Source organism: Danio aesculapii, chromosome 24 (genome assembly GCF_903798145.1).
Source record: "Danio aesculapii chromosome 24, fDanAes4.1, whole genome shotgun sequence".
NCBI classification, from domain to species: Eukaryota; Metazoa; Chordata; class Actinopteri; order Cypriniformes; family Danionidae; genus Danio; species Danio aesculapii.
The window spans coordinates 20,524,727-20,545,559 of record NC_079458.1 but is presented as its reverse complement, the minus strand read 5'-3'; the positions used below and the strand labels follow the sequence as shown (position 1 = coordinate 20,545,559).

The window sequence follows — 20,833 nt, the reverse complement described above, 5'->3', positions numbered from 1 at the left end:
GTATAATACTTGCTTACACAAAAAATGTAGAAATGGTTTCTCTATTTTGGTGAAAACAAATTTTTTTTTCATGGCAAGGTTGACATTTGCATGGAATTGCTCATATGTTTTTTTTTTTGCTGTTTACATATCATCTATACATTAAAGGACACATATTTTACCCTTTTTTCAAGTCTTTTGTGTCTCCAGAACGTGTCTGTAAAGTTTCAGCTCAAAACACCCATCAGATTATTTATTATACCTTTTTAAATCTGGGAAATTTGAACTGTTTTGACTTTGTAGCTGTTTTTTTTTGCCTGTGCCTTTAATGCAGTTGAGCAGGTTCTCCCCACCCACCGTTCCCACGTGCGTGTCAGAGCTGTAGCCTTCACGTAGACAAACAACACAGTGACAGACAAGAACGAAGCAGACCTCCCTTATTACAAAAAGAACTTTCCCAGCTGTTATTTAATGTATTTGTTGTGGAGTTAATTCAAGCCTTTCTGCAACAACGAGTCACACACAATGTCGTTATAAAGTTAGCGCGTGCACACACACACACACACATGCATGCATATGTTTAACTTTGCACTATTTTACACGGCAAATGTGACAGGATACAGGTTAATATCCACTGCTGTATAGATATCCGTTATGTTAATGTACAAAATAAACCTGATTTAATGTCTACAAACTGGGATTGAAGCGTCTTGAAGCATCTGTGGTGATGACTTACAGCGAATTTACCATCTTTACTTTATTACAAACATGCGCTGTTTTAAAAACGTTTTAAACTTGTAAAACTCATTCTTGATCACATTTGATGATGATTGATGATCACAGAGAGCTGAACAGATCTTTTAATTCCGATTGCTTTGCACACGTCCTGTCTTGTGGATATGATTATACACATTACTACAAAGACATACGCATCTGTAAATCAATTCAGTGGGTGGGGAAACCACACTCCTACGTCACGTTGCAGTGGGCCTTAAAATGGAAGGGATTTAGATCCTATTTTAGTGTCAGGAAAATAGAAAAAAAGAGACTTGTTGTGTTTCTATCACTCCAGTATGACTGTGGACACACTATACCTACACAGTTCTGTCCAAAAAGCTTCCAAAAGTTGATTTGGAAGTTTTGGGAGATATGAAGTAGGGCTCCAAGATACTGGAAAAATGCAAATAATGCATATATTGTTATTGAGAGTCACGATAAAAACGATATTTCTTATGATATAATTCACTTGCGAAATGCTATTTTAGCAGCAATTTTTAAAGAAAACATTTATTTATGTAATGATCAAACTAAAATAAAACTGTGTCAAGGTGCAAACATTGAGACATTAAAAAACACCACAATTGACTAACAACCTCAGCAGAAATTCAGATTTTTATTGTCTGTTGTAATTTTCTTTTCTTGTCTCGCAGCATTAGTATTTATTTTCTGCTTTAGTTTCACTAAGCAGCACCTTCTGGAGAGGTGGGGATAAAGATAGTATCTGATTGGTCAGATTAGCATAAACAACCTATGCATGCAGCACACAATTAACTTAATTTATTGCTTTTAAATCCCATTTGAAATCATCTTCTGTCTCTTGCATTTGATTGTAATTAATTTTATTTTGTTTCCATATGCAAGTATAGATTTTGTGTGTTGTTTGATTTGTAAAGCACTTTGGTCAACATTAGTGTTTTTTAAATGTGCCACATAATAAATAAAACAAACAATCAAACAAACACTTCTCTGCGATATTGCATATATTTATTATCACGATAACTATAATAATTATATTGTGCAGTCCTAATTTGAAGTACTTTTGTACCCTGTTTTATCACAAAAATCCTCAACTACACCATTCGAAAACTACACCATAATGAAAAAGCCACTTCAAGAAGTTCCTAAATGAAATGAGCTGAAAAGAAACATGTGCCTTGAAGAATAATCCGTTCAAAGCTATTGAGAAAAGAAAGCAGTTTGCTGTAATTAAGCTGAAAGGTCATTAATCCACTCAACTGTACTGAACTCCACAGATGACTGACAGCTGCTTTCTGTCCACATTGCTCTCCATGTGCTCCAGTTGCCAAATAGCACAATCGAAACAAAATCACACGCATGTAAATCAAATGCTTTTAAGATTAACAGTGTGACTGGAGTGATGTTGCTTGAACAGTCATTTGAGAAATCGTGATCTGCCACATTTTAGGCCTGTTTTAGTAGTTTCTGTGTTTGTGTAGTTCAGTTAAAGGCCACACAGGGGCAGTATCTGTTAACTCTTTATACATGATAAACAGCATATAGGAAACTGATGACTCTAATGCTTTATTCATTCATTTTCTTTTTGGCTTAGTCCCTTTATTAATCCAGGGTCGCCACAGCGGAATGAACCGTCAACTTATCCAGCACATGTTTTACGCAGTGGATGCGCTTCCAGCTGCAACCCATCACTGGAAAACACACTAATTCACACACATTCATACACTACGGGCAATTTAGCTTACCCAGTTCACCTATAGTGCATGTCTTTGGACTGGTGGGGGAAACCGAAGCACCCGGAGGAAACCCACGCGAACGCAGGGAGACCATGCAAACTCCATACAGAAATGCCAACTAAGCCAGCTGAGGCTCGAACCAGCGACCTTCTAGCTGTGAGGCGACAGCACTACCTACTGCGCCACCACGTCACCTCTAATGCTTTAATTGAGGTGAAATAAATTCTTGATTTAAAAAAATAATTATTTATTTACATATTTAAACATTAGATACATTTTTTATTTACATATCAAAATTTAAACTTAATACTGATGATAGCACTCATATACAGTTAATTATATAATTATACAGTTAATTATTAGTCAAAATTATTAGCCTTCATATGAAATTTGTATTCTTTTTTTTTATACATTTCACAAGTGTTGTTTAATGGAGAGAGAAGATTAACACATTTTTAAACATAGTATTTTGAAAATAATTTTTAATACGTGATTTCTTTGCGGCTGCGTGGTGGCGCAGTGGGTAGCGCTGTTGCTTCACAGCAAGAAGGTCGCTGATTCAAGCCCCAGCTGGGTCAGATAGCATTTCTGTGTGGAGTTTGCATGTTCTCCCTGTGCTGGCGTGGGTTTCCTCCGGGTGCTCCGATTTTCCCCACAGTGCAAAAACATGCACTCTAGGTGAATTGAATAAGCTAAATTGGCCATAGTGTATGATTGTGGATAAGTGTGTATGGATGTTTCCCAGTATTGGGTTGCAGCTGGAAGGGCATCCGCTGTGTATAAGCATATGCTGGATAAGTTGGCAGTTCATTCTGCTGTGGTGACCTCTGAGTAATAAAGTGACTAAGCCGAAAAGAAAATGAATGAATGAATGAATGATTTCTTTGCCATGATGACAGGACATAATATTTTACTTGTTACTTTGCAAGATAATAGTATTCAAGTGCAGTTTAAAACGCTTGGCTAGGTATTTTTAGGTGAAATAGGCTAGTTCGGTTAATTATTTTCTTCAGAAGCAAAATGTAATAGGAAATACTGTGAAAAAAATCCATGTTAGGCATCACTTTGAATTTAAATTTCTCAGGAGGGCTAATAATTTTGTCTTCAATTGTACATGCATTAAATTAAATAGTTTTTTATAAATCAAATACACTGATTTCTTCATGAAACAAATAAAGATACAGAACTTTGAGTGCATATTTAGAGAAATCAATGAAGGTTATCTTGGGTAGAAACCATATTTTGAGTTGTTATCTTTAATTCATTTCTTTTCTCCCTGGATGTCACAAAACAACCCAGAATTAAGAGAATTATTTAAGAATTAATAAAAAGTTTTTCTTTTTTTATCAAATAAACTGCTGTTTTTTTCCTTGGAAGTTCATAAATTTATACTGGCAGATTTTATTACATTAAGGCAGTGTTTCCCAACCCTGTTCCTGAAGGCACACCAACAGTACACATTTTCAACCTAATCAAACACACCTGAATCAACTTATCATAACATCAGAAGAGACTCCAACACCTGAAGTTAATGGGTCAGAAAAGGGAGACATCCAAAATATGTACTGTTGGTGTGCCTCCAGGAACAGGGTTGGGAAACACTGCATTAAGGTATGCAAAATAATGCATGATACTTATTCAGCAGTTTTAGGTTATGAAGTTTTTATGTTATCAAAGTCACTTTAGACACATTGCAATACATTTTTTTATTAAATTAAAACATTAGATTATTTCTTTAATATTTTATTTTACAATGACTGGTGTTTATTTGTTTTTTTAGGCATCTGCATTAAATGCACAGATTAATACAATACATCAAATAAACATTGCTATTCAATTTTCTGTGAAGTATAACAGTATTCATGTACAGAAATTGAATAATCAAATGGAAAAAAAAACATTGCATAATTTAAATACTATGATTCTTTGTTGGCGCTCATGATTAAAGTTTATTTTCAGGTTTTTTTCCAGTCACTTAGATAACAATATTCCATATGAATTTGATATTCATAGTTACATTAAACATCACAATAGCCTTTTACGTTCATCCTAGACTTATTACTTCAATATTATGCCTAACAAATTGAATTGAGAGACGTTTCAATGGGAAAGTAATGTGGGACATTATTGAACTGAGAGCTTATAAATGCAAGCCAGCAAGGTAAACAGCATTTTGTTGTAAATAAATCAAGTTTAGAAGAAACTTGACACCATATAAACAATGCTTTCTATTAGTAAAAAAGCTCTTTAAAGGGACCGTTCATCCAAAAATACAAATCCTGTCATTTTACTCATCCTTCATGTATCACCTGTTTGAGTTCCTTTTTGTCTGTTGAACACAAAAGAAGATATTTTGAAAGATGTTTCAAACCATTAACCATTGACTTCCACAGTATTTGTTATTCCTTTGGAAGTCGATGGTTACTCCTTTCTAACATTCTTCTAAGTATCATCTTTTGTTTTCAACAGGAAAAAAAGAAGCTCATGAAGGTCTGGAGTGAGTAAATAGTGACTACATTTTTATTTTGGGCTGAAGTATCCCTTTTATGCAGGATTTCTCATCCGTAGAAGCATATTTTTAAGAGTGTTTTGCTCTGTATGGTGTTACTTACTTGATATCTTGTGTTGTTTCTTTCTTATGGCAATCCTTGCCGGGTTCCTGCAGAACAGTTAGTGTTGACCCCTCTTAGCCAGGACTCTCCCCTGCGGCAGGACCAGCCCGTGGGCCCCAACATGTGTTCCCGCCTGGCAGACAGGTTTGAGAAAAGTGAGTGCCCTCCTCAAGCGGGCCGATGCCTCCCGCTGCTGCTGCTTGGAGCCTCACAGGAGCATGAAGCCACCCTTTCTTCAGGATCACACTGCATGGATAGACTGGTGGATAGATACGGCTCATTCCTACAGTTTGGTCAAATCTGTCTTTATAGTCAAAAAAACCCCCACACTGGTTAAGCTAAGGCTGTAAGCTAATGAGGATGAGGATTTCACAACGTAGCATTTCACGATTTACTAGGATTTTTGTCTACCATGTCACATAATATATTCACAATGCAAACAGAGAGTGGAGATTTGAAGATATTATTAACAACACCGTAAAAATGTGTTGCTACCTTGAAATATTTAAGTTAAATCTGATGAATTAACTTTACACCTCAATTTAATTCAATTAAATAGACTTGAAACATCAAACTAAACTTTACATAACATAAGCTGAAACTTGTTTACATTATTAAAATGAGTTAAAGTAACAACAAAATACAGTTTAAGTCAGAATTATTAGCTCTTCTTAATTATTAGACCCCTGTATTTTTCCCCAAGAAGATTTCAAAACCTAATAGTTTTAATAATTCATTTCTAATAACTGATGGCTTTTATCTGTGCCATGATGACAGTACATAATATTTCTAGATATTTATCAAGATGCTGGTATTCAGCTTAAAGTTATATTTAAATGCTTAATTAGGCAAGTAAGGGTAATTAGGGAAGTCATTCTATAACTGTGGTTTGTTCTGTAGACAGGGGGGTCCCACACTTTTTTCGTGACCCCCAAAATAATGCTAGTTACCCCCAGTATTCTCTCAGGTGGTTATAATTGTATAAACCTTGCACACAACGGTGCACACATACTAATAGGCCCACGTCTATTCATCGTTTAATTTTGGAGAACTCCACTCGGAGACCATCCTCCATGTTTAAATGTGGCCTGAATTGATTTTTAATGTGCGTGAGTGCCGTAAAGGTGTCAGAAAGTTTAACCTGGTGCCATAAAATAAATCTGCTGTGTCTGACGCTATTGCTGTGTCTTTAATCTAAAATAATCACTCTAGGGGTCGCAAAAAAAAATTGAAAGGCTGATGGCTTTTTACTTGCATGTTGTTTTTTGATGTTTATTATTAACAAGTCAACAATGTTACTATTAACTACTTCTTCAGTAGGTTATGGATGAAATATGGTCATTCTAATAGTTTAATAAAATTAATTTGAGTTTTGTAAATCGCCAAGCAACCCCTCCTTATTGTCCTGTGACCCCTCAGGACGGTCCCGACCCCTTATTGGGAACCACTGCTGTAGACAATTAAAAAAAATACATAGCTTAAGGGGGCTAATAATTTTGACCTTAAAATGGTTTTTAATAAATTTAAAACTGCTTTTATTCTAGTCAAAATAAAACGAATAAGACTTTCCCCAGAAGAAAAAATCTAGGAATATTATGAAAAATTCCTTGCTCTGTTAAACCATTTGGGAAATATTTAAAAAAGAAGAAAACTTCACAGGAGTGTTAATAATTCTGACTTCAACTGTTTGTTGTCATGACTGTACAGCGTAGAACAACCAATGCTAGCTCATGGCAGTTTGTAACTTTTTGATATAATTGCTCATTTGTCTGAAAATAGAGTGATTTCATTTGTAAAATGACAAATTACGATTTGCTCATCTCCTAATGACGGTTGGGTTTAGGGACAGGGTTTGGACTGAACTCCTATGAATTTGTATCAATAAAGCCACTACACTGACAAAAAGTAAAATAGTTACAGTTCCTTGTCAGATCAGGCTGGAACAACTGAGTAAGAGGAGTACTTTCTGCTTGGAGTTGCTTTTCCCTACATGGAAACGAGGCCACTTTTTGAAAGTCATATGATTTAAGTAATGCACTAAAGATTTTAAAGAGCAAGTAGCTCCGGTGTACCAGGGCGGACTGGAGTTTAAGGGGGCCTTTACACCCCCTGATGACGTTTTCAACTAAAGTGGCATAAAGTAATTTAATAGTATTACACACCATAATATCCCAAAAATAAAATATTGTTTAAATATACACCCAAAAATACTAATTTTGTCATTTTACTCCTCCTTCACTTACATTTGAGTTTCTTTTTTTCTGAAGATATCTTGAAAGATTTTCAAACCGGTAACCATTGACTTCCATGGTATTTTTTTTTCTATGTAAGTCAATAACATTCCTCAAAATATCTTTTGTGTTCCATAGAAGAAAGAAACTCACTCAAGGGTGAGTAAATTTCATTTTTGGGTGAAGTAAAGGCCTTTAAGTAATTCTTGGAAATTTGTTAAAGTAATTAGTTTATTATTTTAAATGTATGGTTATATTCACACTAGATTCATTGGATTTACTCAGTTTTTTAAGGTAAGTAATTGCAAACAATTTGTATGGGCTGGATTTACACCAACAAATTAAGTTGAAACATTACCACATTTAATTTGCTTGTTTAAACTCAGCCCATATAATATGTTTGCAAACACTTACCTTAACAAATTGAGTAAATCCAATGAGTGATTTTTTTCAGTGTATAATTATCATGATATTAAATGAACTTACTGTTTATTTATTCAAATTATACTTAGATAATAATCATTATGATTTTTTGTTAATGATGTACACAGAAAAGCATGTGAAAGATGATGACTATTATATAAGAATCATGCTGTATTGTTTCACATACAATAAAACCCACCAAACTGTAGGAATGACTCTACACATGGCTTGCACTCTCAGAAATTAAAGTATAAAAGCTGTCACCAGGGCGGTATCTTCCTACAAGGTGCACATGTGTGCCTAAAGGGTTTATATTGGGCCTTTAAAAGTTTTCATTAGTACCTAAAGAGTACCTTTTGGAAAGGCACCGCCTCAGTGACAGATTTTGCACCGTAATTTCCAAGAGTGCAGCACGCATCGGGCGCTCCAAAATACCTGCATGCATTACAGAAACGGCGGTCTTTCTGGTGTGGATGCTGGTTAGTAGGTCAGGGGTTAGATGTGACGCTTGCATGGCCTGTGCATGAGGTCGCGGGTGGTGTAAGTGAATGATCCCGGTCAGGATTAGATACAGGTGAAGTTGCAGAGCCGACAGAAAGAGGATTACCTTCCCCTGGTCACTGTGCCTGTAAGAGGCTTTCGTGCCTCATTCACCCTTTTCGTCGACCCGGGGACACAAACGCACGCCTCGTTCCCCTCGGGGGGTCAGCAGAACCTGTGGGTCACCAAACATGCCACCCAGAAGGCGCAGTGGGTCTAGACGGGGCTCTGTAGGTAAAGGGTTTCTGATTCTGCGGCCGGGATGAGCAAATTGATCATGAAATATTGATGCTTCAGATACTGATCCCGCATGGAGACCATAGACACGCATACAATTGATCCTTAGTGGTTTATTTAATACTAATGCTTTTATTGTTTCATTAGCATGAAGGTTAGGATGGATCGTCAGTTTTGAAAAGAACAATGTGGAGTCATTCTTGATTTTAGGAAGAACAAAAGTTTGTGTATTGATTTCTGTTGACACATAGAGATGATAGATATACACAAAATCCATTGTCTGTGCTTTATTTGGTACTAATGCACTGCTAAAATGTTTTTCTTACTGATTTTTTTTTATCAGGTTTCTAGTCTAAATATCTAAACATTATTACATCTAGAAGAATTTTCTAGGCAAGCAAAACATCATTTCCCTTTTTCAGAAATAATATGCCAAAGTGAGTTTTTCCTTAAAACAAGCAAAATAATCTGCCAATGGGTTAAGAAAATAATCTTGTTTTTACTTTTGAAATAAAATCATTTTTCTTACCCTATTGGCAGATTATTTCTTTAATATATTTTATTATATTTTATTATTTGCTTTCTTAATATATTTTGCCATATTATTTCTTAAAACAAGACTATGATTTGCTTGTCTAGAAAAGTATGAAAATCGTTTTTTATTTATTTATTTTTTAATTTTTTTGCAGTGTGCTTTTATTATTTAATTAGATACACATTAATATGCATTAGTAATTGTAAATGGACAAAACTTTAGCAGGGAAATGGAGGTCATGCAGGGGGTCAAACAATTTGAATCCAGCCAATCTTCTATAAAAGTTAATGTTATTTATTTTAGCCTTGATATTTTTGTTGATCATCAGTGGTTTAGTTTTAAAAGCTCAATCCTTTTTAAACCAGTTTAGCACTTAAAAATGGGTTATTTCTATCGTTTTCAAAGCAACAGGTTTACTCATTTTAAGTAAAGGCAACTAATTGTTTTAAAAGCAACAGGTTTACTCACTTATCTTAAGTAAAATTTAAAGTAAAAAAAATATTTAAAATTTTACTTAAGTGAGTAAACCTGTTGCTTTGAAAACAATTAATTGCCTTTACTTAAAATGAGTAAACCTGTTGCTTTGAAAACGATTAGTTGCCTTTACTTAAAATGAGTAAACCTGTTGCTTTGAAAACAATTAGTTGCCTTTACTTAAAATGAGTAAACTTGCTTTGAAAACAATTAGTTGACTTTGAGTAAACCTGTTGTCTTAAAATGTTTAAGAAAATGTGCTTGATTTTTTTTCAGTTCCAACAGTTACAAGTTACAATGGGTTTAATCACTTTTTTGAAGTAAAGTCAACTTATAGCTTTTAAGGCAATGGGTTTAAAGTAAATAATCACTTTTTTCAGTGTGGACTATTGTATGAAAACTAAGCTTTTAGGTTATATGTCAGTTTATCTTCTATCTCAAGATAAAACGGCACATGTTTATTACCATCTTGACATTATCATTAATGAATCATTATTACTGACACTCTTTTTGACTTGAGTAAAATGATTCAGGATCTTTATTTGACAGATTCTGATATTTCTATATATATACAGTGTATATATATATATATATATATATATATATATATATATATATATATATATATATATATATATATATATATATATATATATATATATATATATATATATATATATATGTATATATATATATATGTATATATATATATATGTATATATATATGTATATATATATATATGTATATATATATATATGTATATATATATATATATATATATATATATATATATATATATATATATATATATATATATATATATATATATATGTATATATATATATATATATATATATATGTATATATATATATATATATATATATATATGTATATATATATATATATATATATATATATGTATATATATATATATATATATATATGTATATATATATGTATATATATATATATATATATATGTATATATATATATATATATATATATATATATATATATATAATATATATATATATCTCCGTATATAGTAAGTTTATGGTTAAATTCAGCCTAAATAGGAAAAATAATTTCCAAAGACTTTCATCTTCATCTTTATTTCTATAGCGCTATTACAATGTAGATTGTGTCAAAGCAGCTTAACATAGAAGTTCTTGTAAATTGAAACTGCGTCAGTCCAGTTTTCGCAGTTAAAGTTTAATTTAAATTTCACAAAGGTATGAAAGATTAAGATGAATGAAGAAGATAAAGATGATTCACATTTACCTTAGAAGAAGATATATTAAAGAATTACAAACATTTTTCTTGAACAATTTTTAAAATAAATATTGTTTAAAGATGTAAATAAGGCATTATTCATTCATTAAATATCCACTAATTTGCATACATTTCCAGCACCAGTGAACATTGGATAAAGGTTGTTTCAAAATCCTTTTTTCTTTTTCTTTTTGACATATTAGAGTCAAAGATTTTTAAATAGGAGATTTTGAGAATTTGTTTACACTTAATCCAGAAAAAATTCTGCAAACAGCCACACTGAAATAAACGATTCATTGGATTTACTACATTTATTTATGGTAAGCGCTTGCAAACAATTTATATGGGCAGAATTTAAACAATCAAATTAAATTTAGTAACATTCAACTTAATTTGTTTAAATTCAGCCCATATAAATTGTTTGCAACCGCTTGCATTAAAAAAAACAAATCCAGTGAATCTTTTTTCATTGCAGGAAAAGGTCATTTTATCAAACGTTTTTGTAGAATACAAGCTATAATTAGGCAAATTATGTATGAACGTATCTTTCTGTCAAAAATATTCACACCACACATATAAATAAAACTAGTTTCTTGTATGAAGTGGAGATTTATGTGTCATTTACAGAAAATAAACCTTATCATAATTACAATCTAGATACAAATGTATAAAGTATGAAACTTAGTATATCTTGGAGGTTTTCTGTATTATTTAGAAAAATAAAACTTTATGAAAAGCCAAAAATGTCAACGTTGACAAGTGTATGAATAGAAAATGTTTGTCTTGTCTTACTAGCATATTGATCGTGTAATATTTTCCATCTTTTACATTTAGTTGATAATGATGAGCTGGCTCGCTGTCCTCGTGAACCGCCTCTGCCTTTGTGTTGCAATAGCAGAAAATTCTAGACAATAGAGGAATCTGACACCAGTTTGAAGAGCATGGCCATAGTCTGACTAATCAGAGTAGTATAATACAATCAGAGAGGTGTGCAGTGATATTGCATGGAATAAGAGAGGCCGCTGAATGAATGCATGCGGCACTAGAGAATGCAGCGGGTAAAATGAGCGCCGCTACAAAGGCGTACAGATGAATAATGCAACCCAGGGCTATTCATAATTTAAAAGCATGCTGCTTTTTAGTGGTGAAAAGCTGGCGGATGGCCAGTTGACCCAAGTCACCCCACGTTGAGCTTAGGTCAAACAGAGTGATAGTTCAGACATGACTAATCAAAAACTCTTAGATGCCACTGATATTTAATGACATAATGTGATGAATATTTTAACGTAGTGACCTTAATGACTTTTGTGTTCATCAGAGTAATTAACTAAAGTATTTAAGTATTGAAATGTATATTAATCATAATTCAAATATATTGAAAATTATAACCTACTTATGTTTAAAAAAACCTACTGATTTACTACTGAAAGCTGAAAATCTTCCGCAGTACTGGGTTGCGACTGGAAGGGCATATGTTTCGTAAAACATATGCTGAATAAGTTGGCAGTTCATTCTGCTGTGGCGACCCCTGATAAATAAGGGACCAAGCCGAAGGAAAATGAACGAATGAAGCTAAAAACCAATGGTAAAAAATCAATGGTTACAGGTTTCCAGCTTTCTTTAGTATAGTATTCGTATGTGTTCAGCAGAAGAAAGAAACTCAATGAGGTTTAGGTGTGTAATGAGGACAGACATTTCATTTTTGGGTGAACTGTCCCTTTAAGATGTGTAATGTATTTACATATACACATTTAAATTTTATATTAAATGCTAATATGTTGTTTTATTTATCACCCACTATAAGATGCAAAAAAAAAAGAATGATATTTTTATTGTAACTTAACCCTTATGTACTGTTGGGGATGTTTTCATCCACTCTGGGGTGATTTTGAGTCTTAATTTGGCCATAACCTTTTCTGTGTTTCAGCTAGCAGAATACTTTTTGGCGACAAATCTTATTTTCACACTTATTTTAAGAAAATGTTTTGGAAAAAAAAAAAATCTGGGCAAATTTATTAGCCTTTTGTTATGTTTGAGATGAAACATCCACTAAATTAAACATGCATCAGATAAATATTTTTTTTCCAAATTTTTTCTCAGCCCTGATCAAAACTACTAAATTGTTTAGAACATTACAGGATTTCAACTCTTTAATTGCCAAATTCATAAATTATCTCATTGATTTAGTGAAAAAAGACACAAAATGATGTATTTTCAATATAAAATGTAATTGTGGACTGGATTTTGAAAAAAATCTTTAATCAAAGTCTTGGACATGTGAAAAAACATTGCCTTTGAGACATTGTTTTTAATTAATTTTCATTGTTTCTCCCTAATTTACTGTTGGTTGCTGTTTTTGCTCTATTGACTTCCGTTTTAACCACATTTTTTGATTGCAAAACTATGACACTATATAATCATGCATTTTTGATTGGTTTTCCTTGTTGGGAAGAGGTTACATTTGTAATTTTTACTGTTGATCATCACTTGGCATCATTAACCCTTTAGATAGGCCTGTGCAAAAAAGCTTAGTTTCTGTATTTTTATGGAGTATAACAGCAAATTAAAGTGTGTGTATGCGTGTCTGAGAGTGTGAGAGTGACCTTTACGCACTTACATTGATGTGTCTGAGAAAATCTAAATATGCATCACAGCTCTCAGAACTACATGGAGTCAATAAAAACAAACACTGTGTATTTATGCACCATCAAATGTGGTTATAATGGAAGTCAATGGAGCAAAAACAGCCACCAACAGTACATTAGGGAGAAAAAATGAGAATCTAATAATGCATCACAGCCAATGTTGGTAATAATCGTTCTCATGTCCAAGACTGTGATAAAAGCAAAAATACAGTCCACAACTACTTTTTATATTGAAAATACGTCATTTTGTGTCTTTTTATCACCAAATCAGAGGCGTCATTATTGAATTTGGCAATTAAAGAGTTAAAATCCTGTAATTTTCTAAACAACTTAGTAGTTTTGATCAGGATTGAGGTTGATTTAAAAAAAATATATTTATCTGATGCATTTTACAGCTGTGTAATTCAGTGGATGTTTTCATCCCGAACATAACAAAAGGATAGTACATTTGAACAGTGAACAAGGGTAAAGCAGTTTTATTTATTTTATTGGAATACTCTATTGCTTTATGCTGAAAATATAGAAACACAATAGAGATACAAATGCATTATATAAATGATAAAGTATGCAAAAATGTAGATATTTTTTAATATGTAATTTTACTAAATGTTAAATTGTTGATTTACTGATGTTTGCTGGAATATTAACACATTTATTATTATATAATATATTTAAAATGCATATATTCATATATTTAATCACTATAATGTAAAAATCTGAAAATAAATGTTGTTTTAAGCTTTTCTTTATCAACTGTTGACTGTTTGGGTGTGATTTATACTACGCTAGTCCCACAAAAGCGGAGCAATTCGTTTTTTTTCCTTCTTTATCTGAGGGCAAAAGTCACAAACTACTCGGCCTTATCAGCACACATTGAGCAACTTGTGAACTGAGTGTTTGTTAATCACCTTAACCAGGATGCCTGTGTGTCTATTATGAAAAGTCTGAAATGTGTCTAGTCTGTGTATTTTTGCACATCATTCACCAGTCTGGAGCTGATTCATGTTTCTGCAGTGCTAATCAGCTACAGAGTGTCTGCGGGTCTGGTTATTGAGAGTAACTGAAGCTTTCATCTGCTGCTGAATAAAAATGCAAGCTGCATCTCATGGGCCTTGTATCGATCATTAGGAGGTAATGGCTAGGAGTTGAGGATTGCAAGAGGAATAACCAGAGGAAAGAGAAAATGGATGCGTGAGAGGAAGAGTGGATCGTTGAGAGCACGATGTTTAGACGTATGATTAAAGGAACACTCTACTTTTTTTTCCAAATAGGCTCATTCTACAAGTAGAGTTAAACAGTTTTTGAATCCATTCAGTCGATCTCTGGGTCTGGCAGAAGCACTTTTAGCTTCGCTTAGCATAAATCATTGAATCGGATTAGACCATTAGCATTTCAATCAAAACTTTAAAAATGGAAAATTCAGATATGGCTAGAAACTACACTCAGTGGCCACTTTATTAGGTACAGCTGTCCAACTGCTCGTTAACTCAAATTTCTAATCAGCCAATCACATGGCAGCAACTCAATGCATTTAGGCATGTAGACATGGTCAAGATGACCTGCAGCAGTTCAAACCGAGCATCAGAATGGGGAAGAAAGGTGATTTAAATGACTCTTAAAGTAGCATGGCTTTTGGTGCCAGATGGGCTGGTCTGAGTATTTCAGAAACTGCTGATCTAATGGGGTTTTGCACAACCATCTCTAGGGTTTACAGCAGCCAGACTGGTTTAAGCTGATAGAAAGACAACAGTAAGGTCCTGTACCAATTCTACCAATTAGCCCTTTCCCTTACCCCTCGTTTTGCACGTGCATGCCAAGGGGTAGGGGTGTCCCAGTTCTCTGTAGATTGAAGGCAAAGGGCTAAGGGGAAGGGTTGAATAGCCCTTCGAAAGAAGATTTTTCAGGACCACACTCTAAACCAAGGGGTAAGAAAGTTTCCCTAAATTTACCTGCCACAGCAGCAGCGTTGCTGAACCCGGAAGTAAGGAGATCCACAATTTAGTTTTTTTTTGTCATTATTATGTATTTTTACAACAAACAAACACGTTTTAATATATTCATAAACGCGTTCATGTTTTACCGTCATGCTTTTAAAAAAAAATGCTAATTATATAATAATCTATAATCCCTAATAATAACCCCAGCAGTCCCACAACATTTTGGCTCTTGATGACACTCGAATACCCTGTCAGTAATGTCTAGTGGCTGAGAATGAGCTTTTTACAGTGTCTGCTATAATGTTAATGTTGTGTTTGTGTGTTTACATAGATGAATATGGCCAATGTATAAATGCACAGTACAGTTACGATCTGATAGCCACATTAGATCGTTATGATAACATAATAAATGCCTTCAGTGATTTCCTGAAGATAAAAACCAAAAAATAGCTCAACTGGAATAACTACAGCAGTCGCGATCGTCTGATCTCACATGAAGCATGAGATCACGATGACATATGATGACGTGTGCAGGTGCTGTAGTGCTGTCCCAAATCTTAAGGGTAAATTTTGAAGCCCTTAACCCTCTGTTGTAAGGGCCAAGGGAAAAGGCAAGGGTGAGGGGTAGGGGTACGGGTAAAAAATAGAATTGGGATTGGGCCCAACTCAAATAACCACTCGGTACAACCAAGGTATGCAGAAGATCATCTTTGAACGCACAACACGTCCAACCTTGAGGTGGATGGGCTACAGCAGCAAAAGATAAAACCGGGTGCCACTCCTGTCAGCTAAGAACAGGAATCTGAGGGTATTTTCTTGGCACATTTTGGGCCCATTAGAGCAATAGGGCCACAATTGAGCATTGTGTCAACGGCACAGCCTACCTGAGTATTGTTGCTGACCATGTCTATCACTTTATGACCACATTATCCTTTATGAAGGATAATGCACCATGTCATAAAGCGCAAATCATCCCAGACTGGTTTCTTGAACATGACAATGAGTTCACTGTACTCAAATGGCCTCCACAGTCACCAGAACTTAATCCAGTAGAGCACCTTTGGGATGTGGTGGAACGAGAGATTTGCAATTGCATGATGGATGTGCAGCCATAAAATAGTACAAATAGCACAGTGCTGCATAAATATTACAAAATAAATATGCGTTACATAATTTCGTCTGCTGCAGCAATGGTACGGCAGCAAACTTTCTTGGATGTGTCAGCCTAGAAAAAATTAACTTTTTATTTTCCTTTGGTCTTCGTACACAATGTAACTTCAGAAAAGCAAGCTTTAAATAAGGAAATTATCAAAACTCTTTTTTTAAAATTTTTTTGTCAGATGCTAATGGTCTAATCTGATTCAATTATTTATGCTAAGCTAAGCTAAAAGTCCTCTCGCCAGACCCGGAGATCGGCTGAATGGATTTATAAATGATCAAACTCAACTGTTTAATTCCAGGTGACTTGTAAATTGAGCCTATTTAGAAAAAAAGAAGTGGAACGTTTGTTTTTAAAGTGGGTCATTTGTGATTGTTTGGCTCTTGTCCAAAGTGCGTCCTGCTGAGTAACTCGTATGACCTTTCAAGGTGCAGGCCGCTTTGTGTGTTTGTTTTGTGGAAACATGCTGAATGTGCTCAGCTGGTGGGTGGCAAGTCTGTTTTTACAGAGGGGAAAATGTAATGCTCAATGCAAAGAATAAAATGACCATATAATCTTGCAATGTTCACAATGCATGTGCTTTAATTGTTAAAAGATTGTCATTTTAATTCAACACCATGCAATCTGACCAAAATTCTGGGATCCACACAATCGATTTGTGTTGGGACAACATGAAGGAACTGAGTTAACTTATTAGTTTTTACAAATTTAAGTGTACTGAACATAAAACAATTAAGTTGTCCCAAAAAAAACTCAAGAATTGTGTTGCTCATTTTAAGTAGTTTGAACAAACAACAAACATTATTTTTTGAGTGCATGATCATATTTAAAGGGATAGTTCACTAAAATTTTTTAAAAATCCCCACAAATTCCTCCCACTTAAGTAGTTCTAAACATTAAAAGCAGCCACTGACATCCATAGGAAATAGGAACAAAAAATGCTTTGAAGTTCAATGGCTGTTATTCCCCAAACATTCTTCAATATATCCTGATTTGTGTTCGACCAAAAAAGAGACATAACAAGGGGAGGGTGAGCAAATGATTACATAAATGCCATTTTTGAGTGAACTATCACTTAAAGGGTATGTTTACATGAAAACGTTTTTAATTAAACACCTTTTTTTGTATTTTGGTTGTTTTTTTATTTGGTAAAACTAAAAAAATCGGGAAATACTAACTTTTGAAAATGGCTTAAAAGTGCCATTTTTTTTTTCTGAAAATGACTACATAACCGTCTCACACAATTTTGGGATTTTTGTGTTTACAAAGTGACATTGCCATCCACTGGTTTGGCATGCCTAACACAGCTTTTTTAGCATTTTTTCAGATCTGTGTGAACAGGGATTGTTTTGAGGATGTTGTTTTCTATACGTTATATGCGAGCACCAATACACTTATTATTTAAATAACAGGAGAAAAGAAAAGAAAAAAACGTTGGCTGACATCATTCTTACTTAAAAAAAGAAAGCCATATGAGCCGTTCACATATTGTGGCTTTTGTGCACTCAAGTCCATTATTTAGATGGTCCTGTAAACAACAATAAAGAACATACAGCAGATCCTGTTCTAGCCCCTTGGCATGTGGCTGTTTGTCACAAGAAGCTTCTCTGAGCTTGGGTCGTCCATGGTTCATTGCTGCGGGCCGTCATTGTATTATTATGGTGTCTCAGTTGTGGATTTAAAAATGGCACTTCTTGTGTTGTGATTCGATCCTTCCTTTTAGCATCATACTGTTGTGCTAGGTACTGTTATGAAAGAGTCCTTGAAAAAGTGGTACGGTACAATTCGCCATTTTGGTATAACAGTGGAATTGGAGATGAATGCGTACTGTACTGTACCAAACCGTACCGCTCAGTGAAAACAAGCGTAGTTTTGAAAAAGGTTAACCTTTTTTCCCTTTCGTGACGTAGATCCAAATGAAACAGCCCTTAAATTAGAAAAAAATAGATGATTTCCCATTGGGAACCGATTGGATTGTTGGAAGACCGGCATTGCTAACAAAATGGAGGTAGATTTATGATTGGATGAGAGCAGTGCAGAAATAAGACACACTGAGAGCTCGGCCCTATAAGGACTGATAGCTCCGCACTAAAAGAATGATAGCCCCGCCCTAAAAGCCTTCCATGTGACCAGAAGTGAAGAAAAATTGTTTCGAGGGGGGAGAGAAGGTTATATTTGATTTAAAGATTATGAGAGTTGTCGGCGCCAATAAGTGGTTAAGTGCGCCGACATATAGCATATAGCACTCTTGGCGACCCGAGTTTGATGTCCGGCTCGAGGTCCTTTGCCGACCCTTCCCCTCTATCTGCTACTAATACTATCCTGTCTGTAACCTCTACTATCCTATCCAAATTAAAAGTGAAAAACCCCTGAAAATAATTATAAAAAAAAAAGATTATGAGAGCAAACTAATTTTTACAAAGCAATGAAGTGTGCGCAGATGCAGGTTTATAACAAGCATAATAAAATAAGACTAGTCTTTTTATTGATTTTGAATGTCAAATGTTGTGTGTCATTTTGAAACTTTATTGTATTTTAGCGCAAACTCTAATGTTAAAAGTCCAGATTTGTTTAGGTGGGAGTGTCGAGCAGCGAAAGAGGGAAGGATTTACATGAAAAGGGGAGTTTCAGTTCGAGCACGTGATTATTTTTACAGAGGCAAAAACGATATGGACATCAGTAATATACTGATGTTTACATGAACATCAGTAATCGAATTATTTGGCAAATTATTACTTTGTCTAATTTAACTGCAGTTCAGCACTTTCACTTTCATTCAGGAGCATTTTATGCATGCCCCTTGTGACAAACGAAATATTGGATGCGAGGAACTGCTGGAAGAGTGTTGTTTAAATGGAATGTTTGATACCGCACACCGTGTGACAGAAAAAAACTCCACATTTCTCGGTAATTTAGATGCACTCGATAGGTAGCGTCAGACAGCCGTGTATGTATAGACTATCCTGTCACAAAATGCAGCAAAAATCCGAGCTGATGGTAATAGTTTGATTAAGATGCTTACATGTTTACATTTGGAGAGCAGCATTTATAGCGGATCTTTCAGCCCATAATATTGTAGTAATATTAACGTACTGTAATATCATTTTGATTAAGGTATGTCTTTAAAAACTGAAAGAGTACTGCTGACAATACTAACTAACTTTGCCTCTTATGAAACATAAACAAAAGAACACTGATCACTCACCAAATCTGTAGAGACAGGACAATCAACACAAACTGGAACCGTGTCTATTTTAAAAGAAGAAGAGCAGCGAATCTGGATTTCTCTCAGGTAAAAAACGTTCCTTACAAATGTATTTTGTCGCGTGTTAGCAGACCACAGTAATCCACATGTGAGCCCAGCTGAACTCTCATCGAAAAAAACCCCATCGTTGCAGCACATTTATAAACAAAACACCGACGACCCATGTCTCCAAACAATTCTTCTTCCACTTGTTTTAATTACGGTTGGCAACACAACATGGCGTCTCTCTGCCGTCTGAACACTCTAACAGGTAAAAACAGTTATCAAAGTTATATCATGCATATTAATGAAGTTGAAGTATTGTGAGTGCGCCTCATTCACAATAGAGCATGCTGATTGGTTTGAACCTAGTCTATCTCTTGAATAATGATGAAAGCTCAAAGACGTCACGTTGTACACACCGGTACAGACAGCCAGTCTACACGCTGGAATTTACACAAGGATCTCATGGCCGTGATGTACCTTCAAAATTTCTTTTCAAACTGGAAGAACGAATTTGCTCGAAGTAATGCAAAAACAACCAGTTTTCACTTCTTTTGTGCAATATATGTGTCCTAATCGTGTTTTTAGCAGCGTGGGACACATCTATGACTGTCAACATCTCATGAAATGTGTTTTGGAGTTTCGTGACCCTTTAAAGGGGTTGTATGTAGATAGCAGAAATGCTGTAGGCTATTTAATAGTCATTTAATTTTGTACGATAAACAGAACTTGGTGTTCAATGCAAATTCTATGTCCTGAAGCACAATTAGTTGAGAGCTACTGCTGTAACGCTGAAGGTGCCCAGAGTCACCTTGAAAGATACATTAGCCATGATTTATTACGCCATAAAAACACATTTGAGAGCAAGTGTCTTCAGCGTTAAATTATGTGACGCCATACATAACTACAAGTTAACACAATTCTCAGTTAGCGGCAAGATAGTTATCCGTGGTCAGGCTGGCCTTTGACACTCAAGAGAAGAGCGCTTGCTATATTTATACACCCTGCTTCTCATAACTTAAGATCAGGTTGTTTACAAGCAAGTGT

At 34.5% G+C, this 20,833-nt stretch overlaps 1 protein-coding gene across 4 annotated transcripts in view; it reads left to right on the top strand.

The window, feature by feature from the left end:
- The window catches only part of atp8a2 (ATPase phospholipid transporting 8A2), a 135,768-nt gene that overhangs the window by 5,198 nt on the left and 109,737 nt on the right, over nt 1–20,833 (top strand). For 2 of the 4 annotated variants that reach the window (XM_056451197.1, XM_056451198.1), the window contains exon 2: nt 5,137–5,238. The exons of the other annotated variants lie outside the window; for them this stretch is intronic. In XM_056451197.1, coding sequence (XP_056307172.1) covers nt 5,137–5,238 — 102 coding nt within the window. The remainder of the gene's footprint in view (nt 1–5,136; nt 5,239–20,833) is intronic. 4 annotated transcript variants of the gene reach the window in all.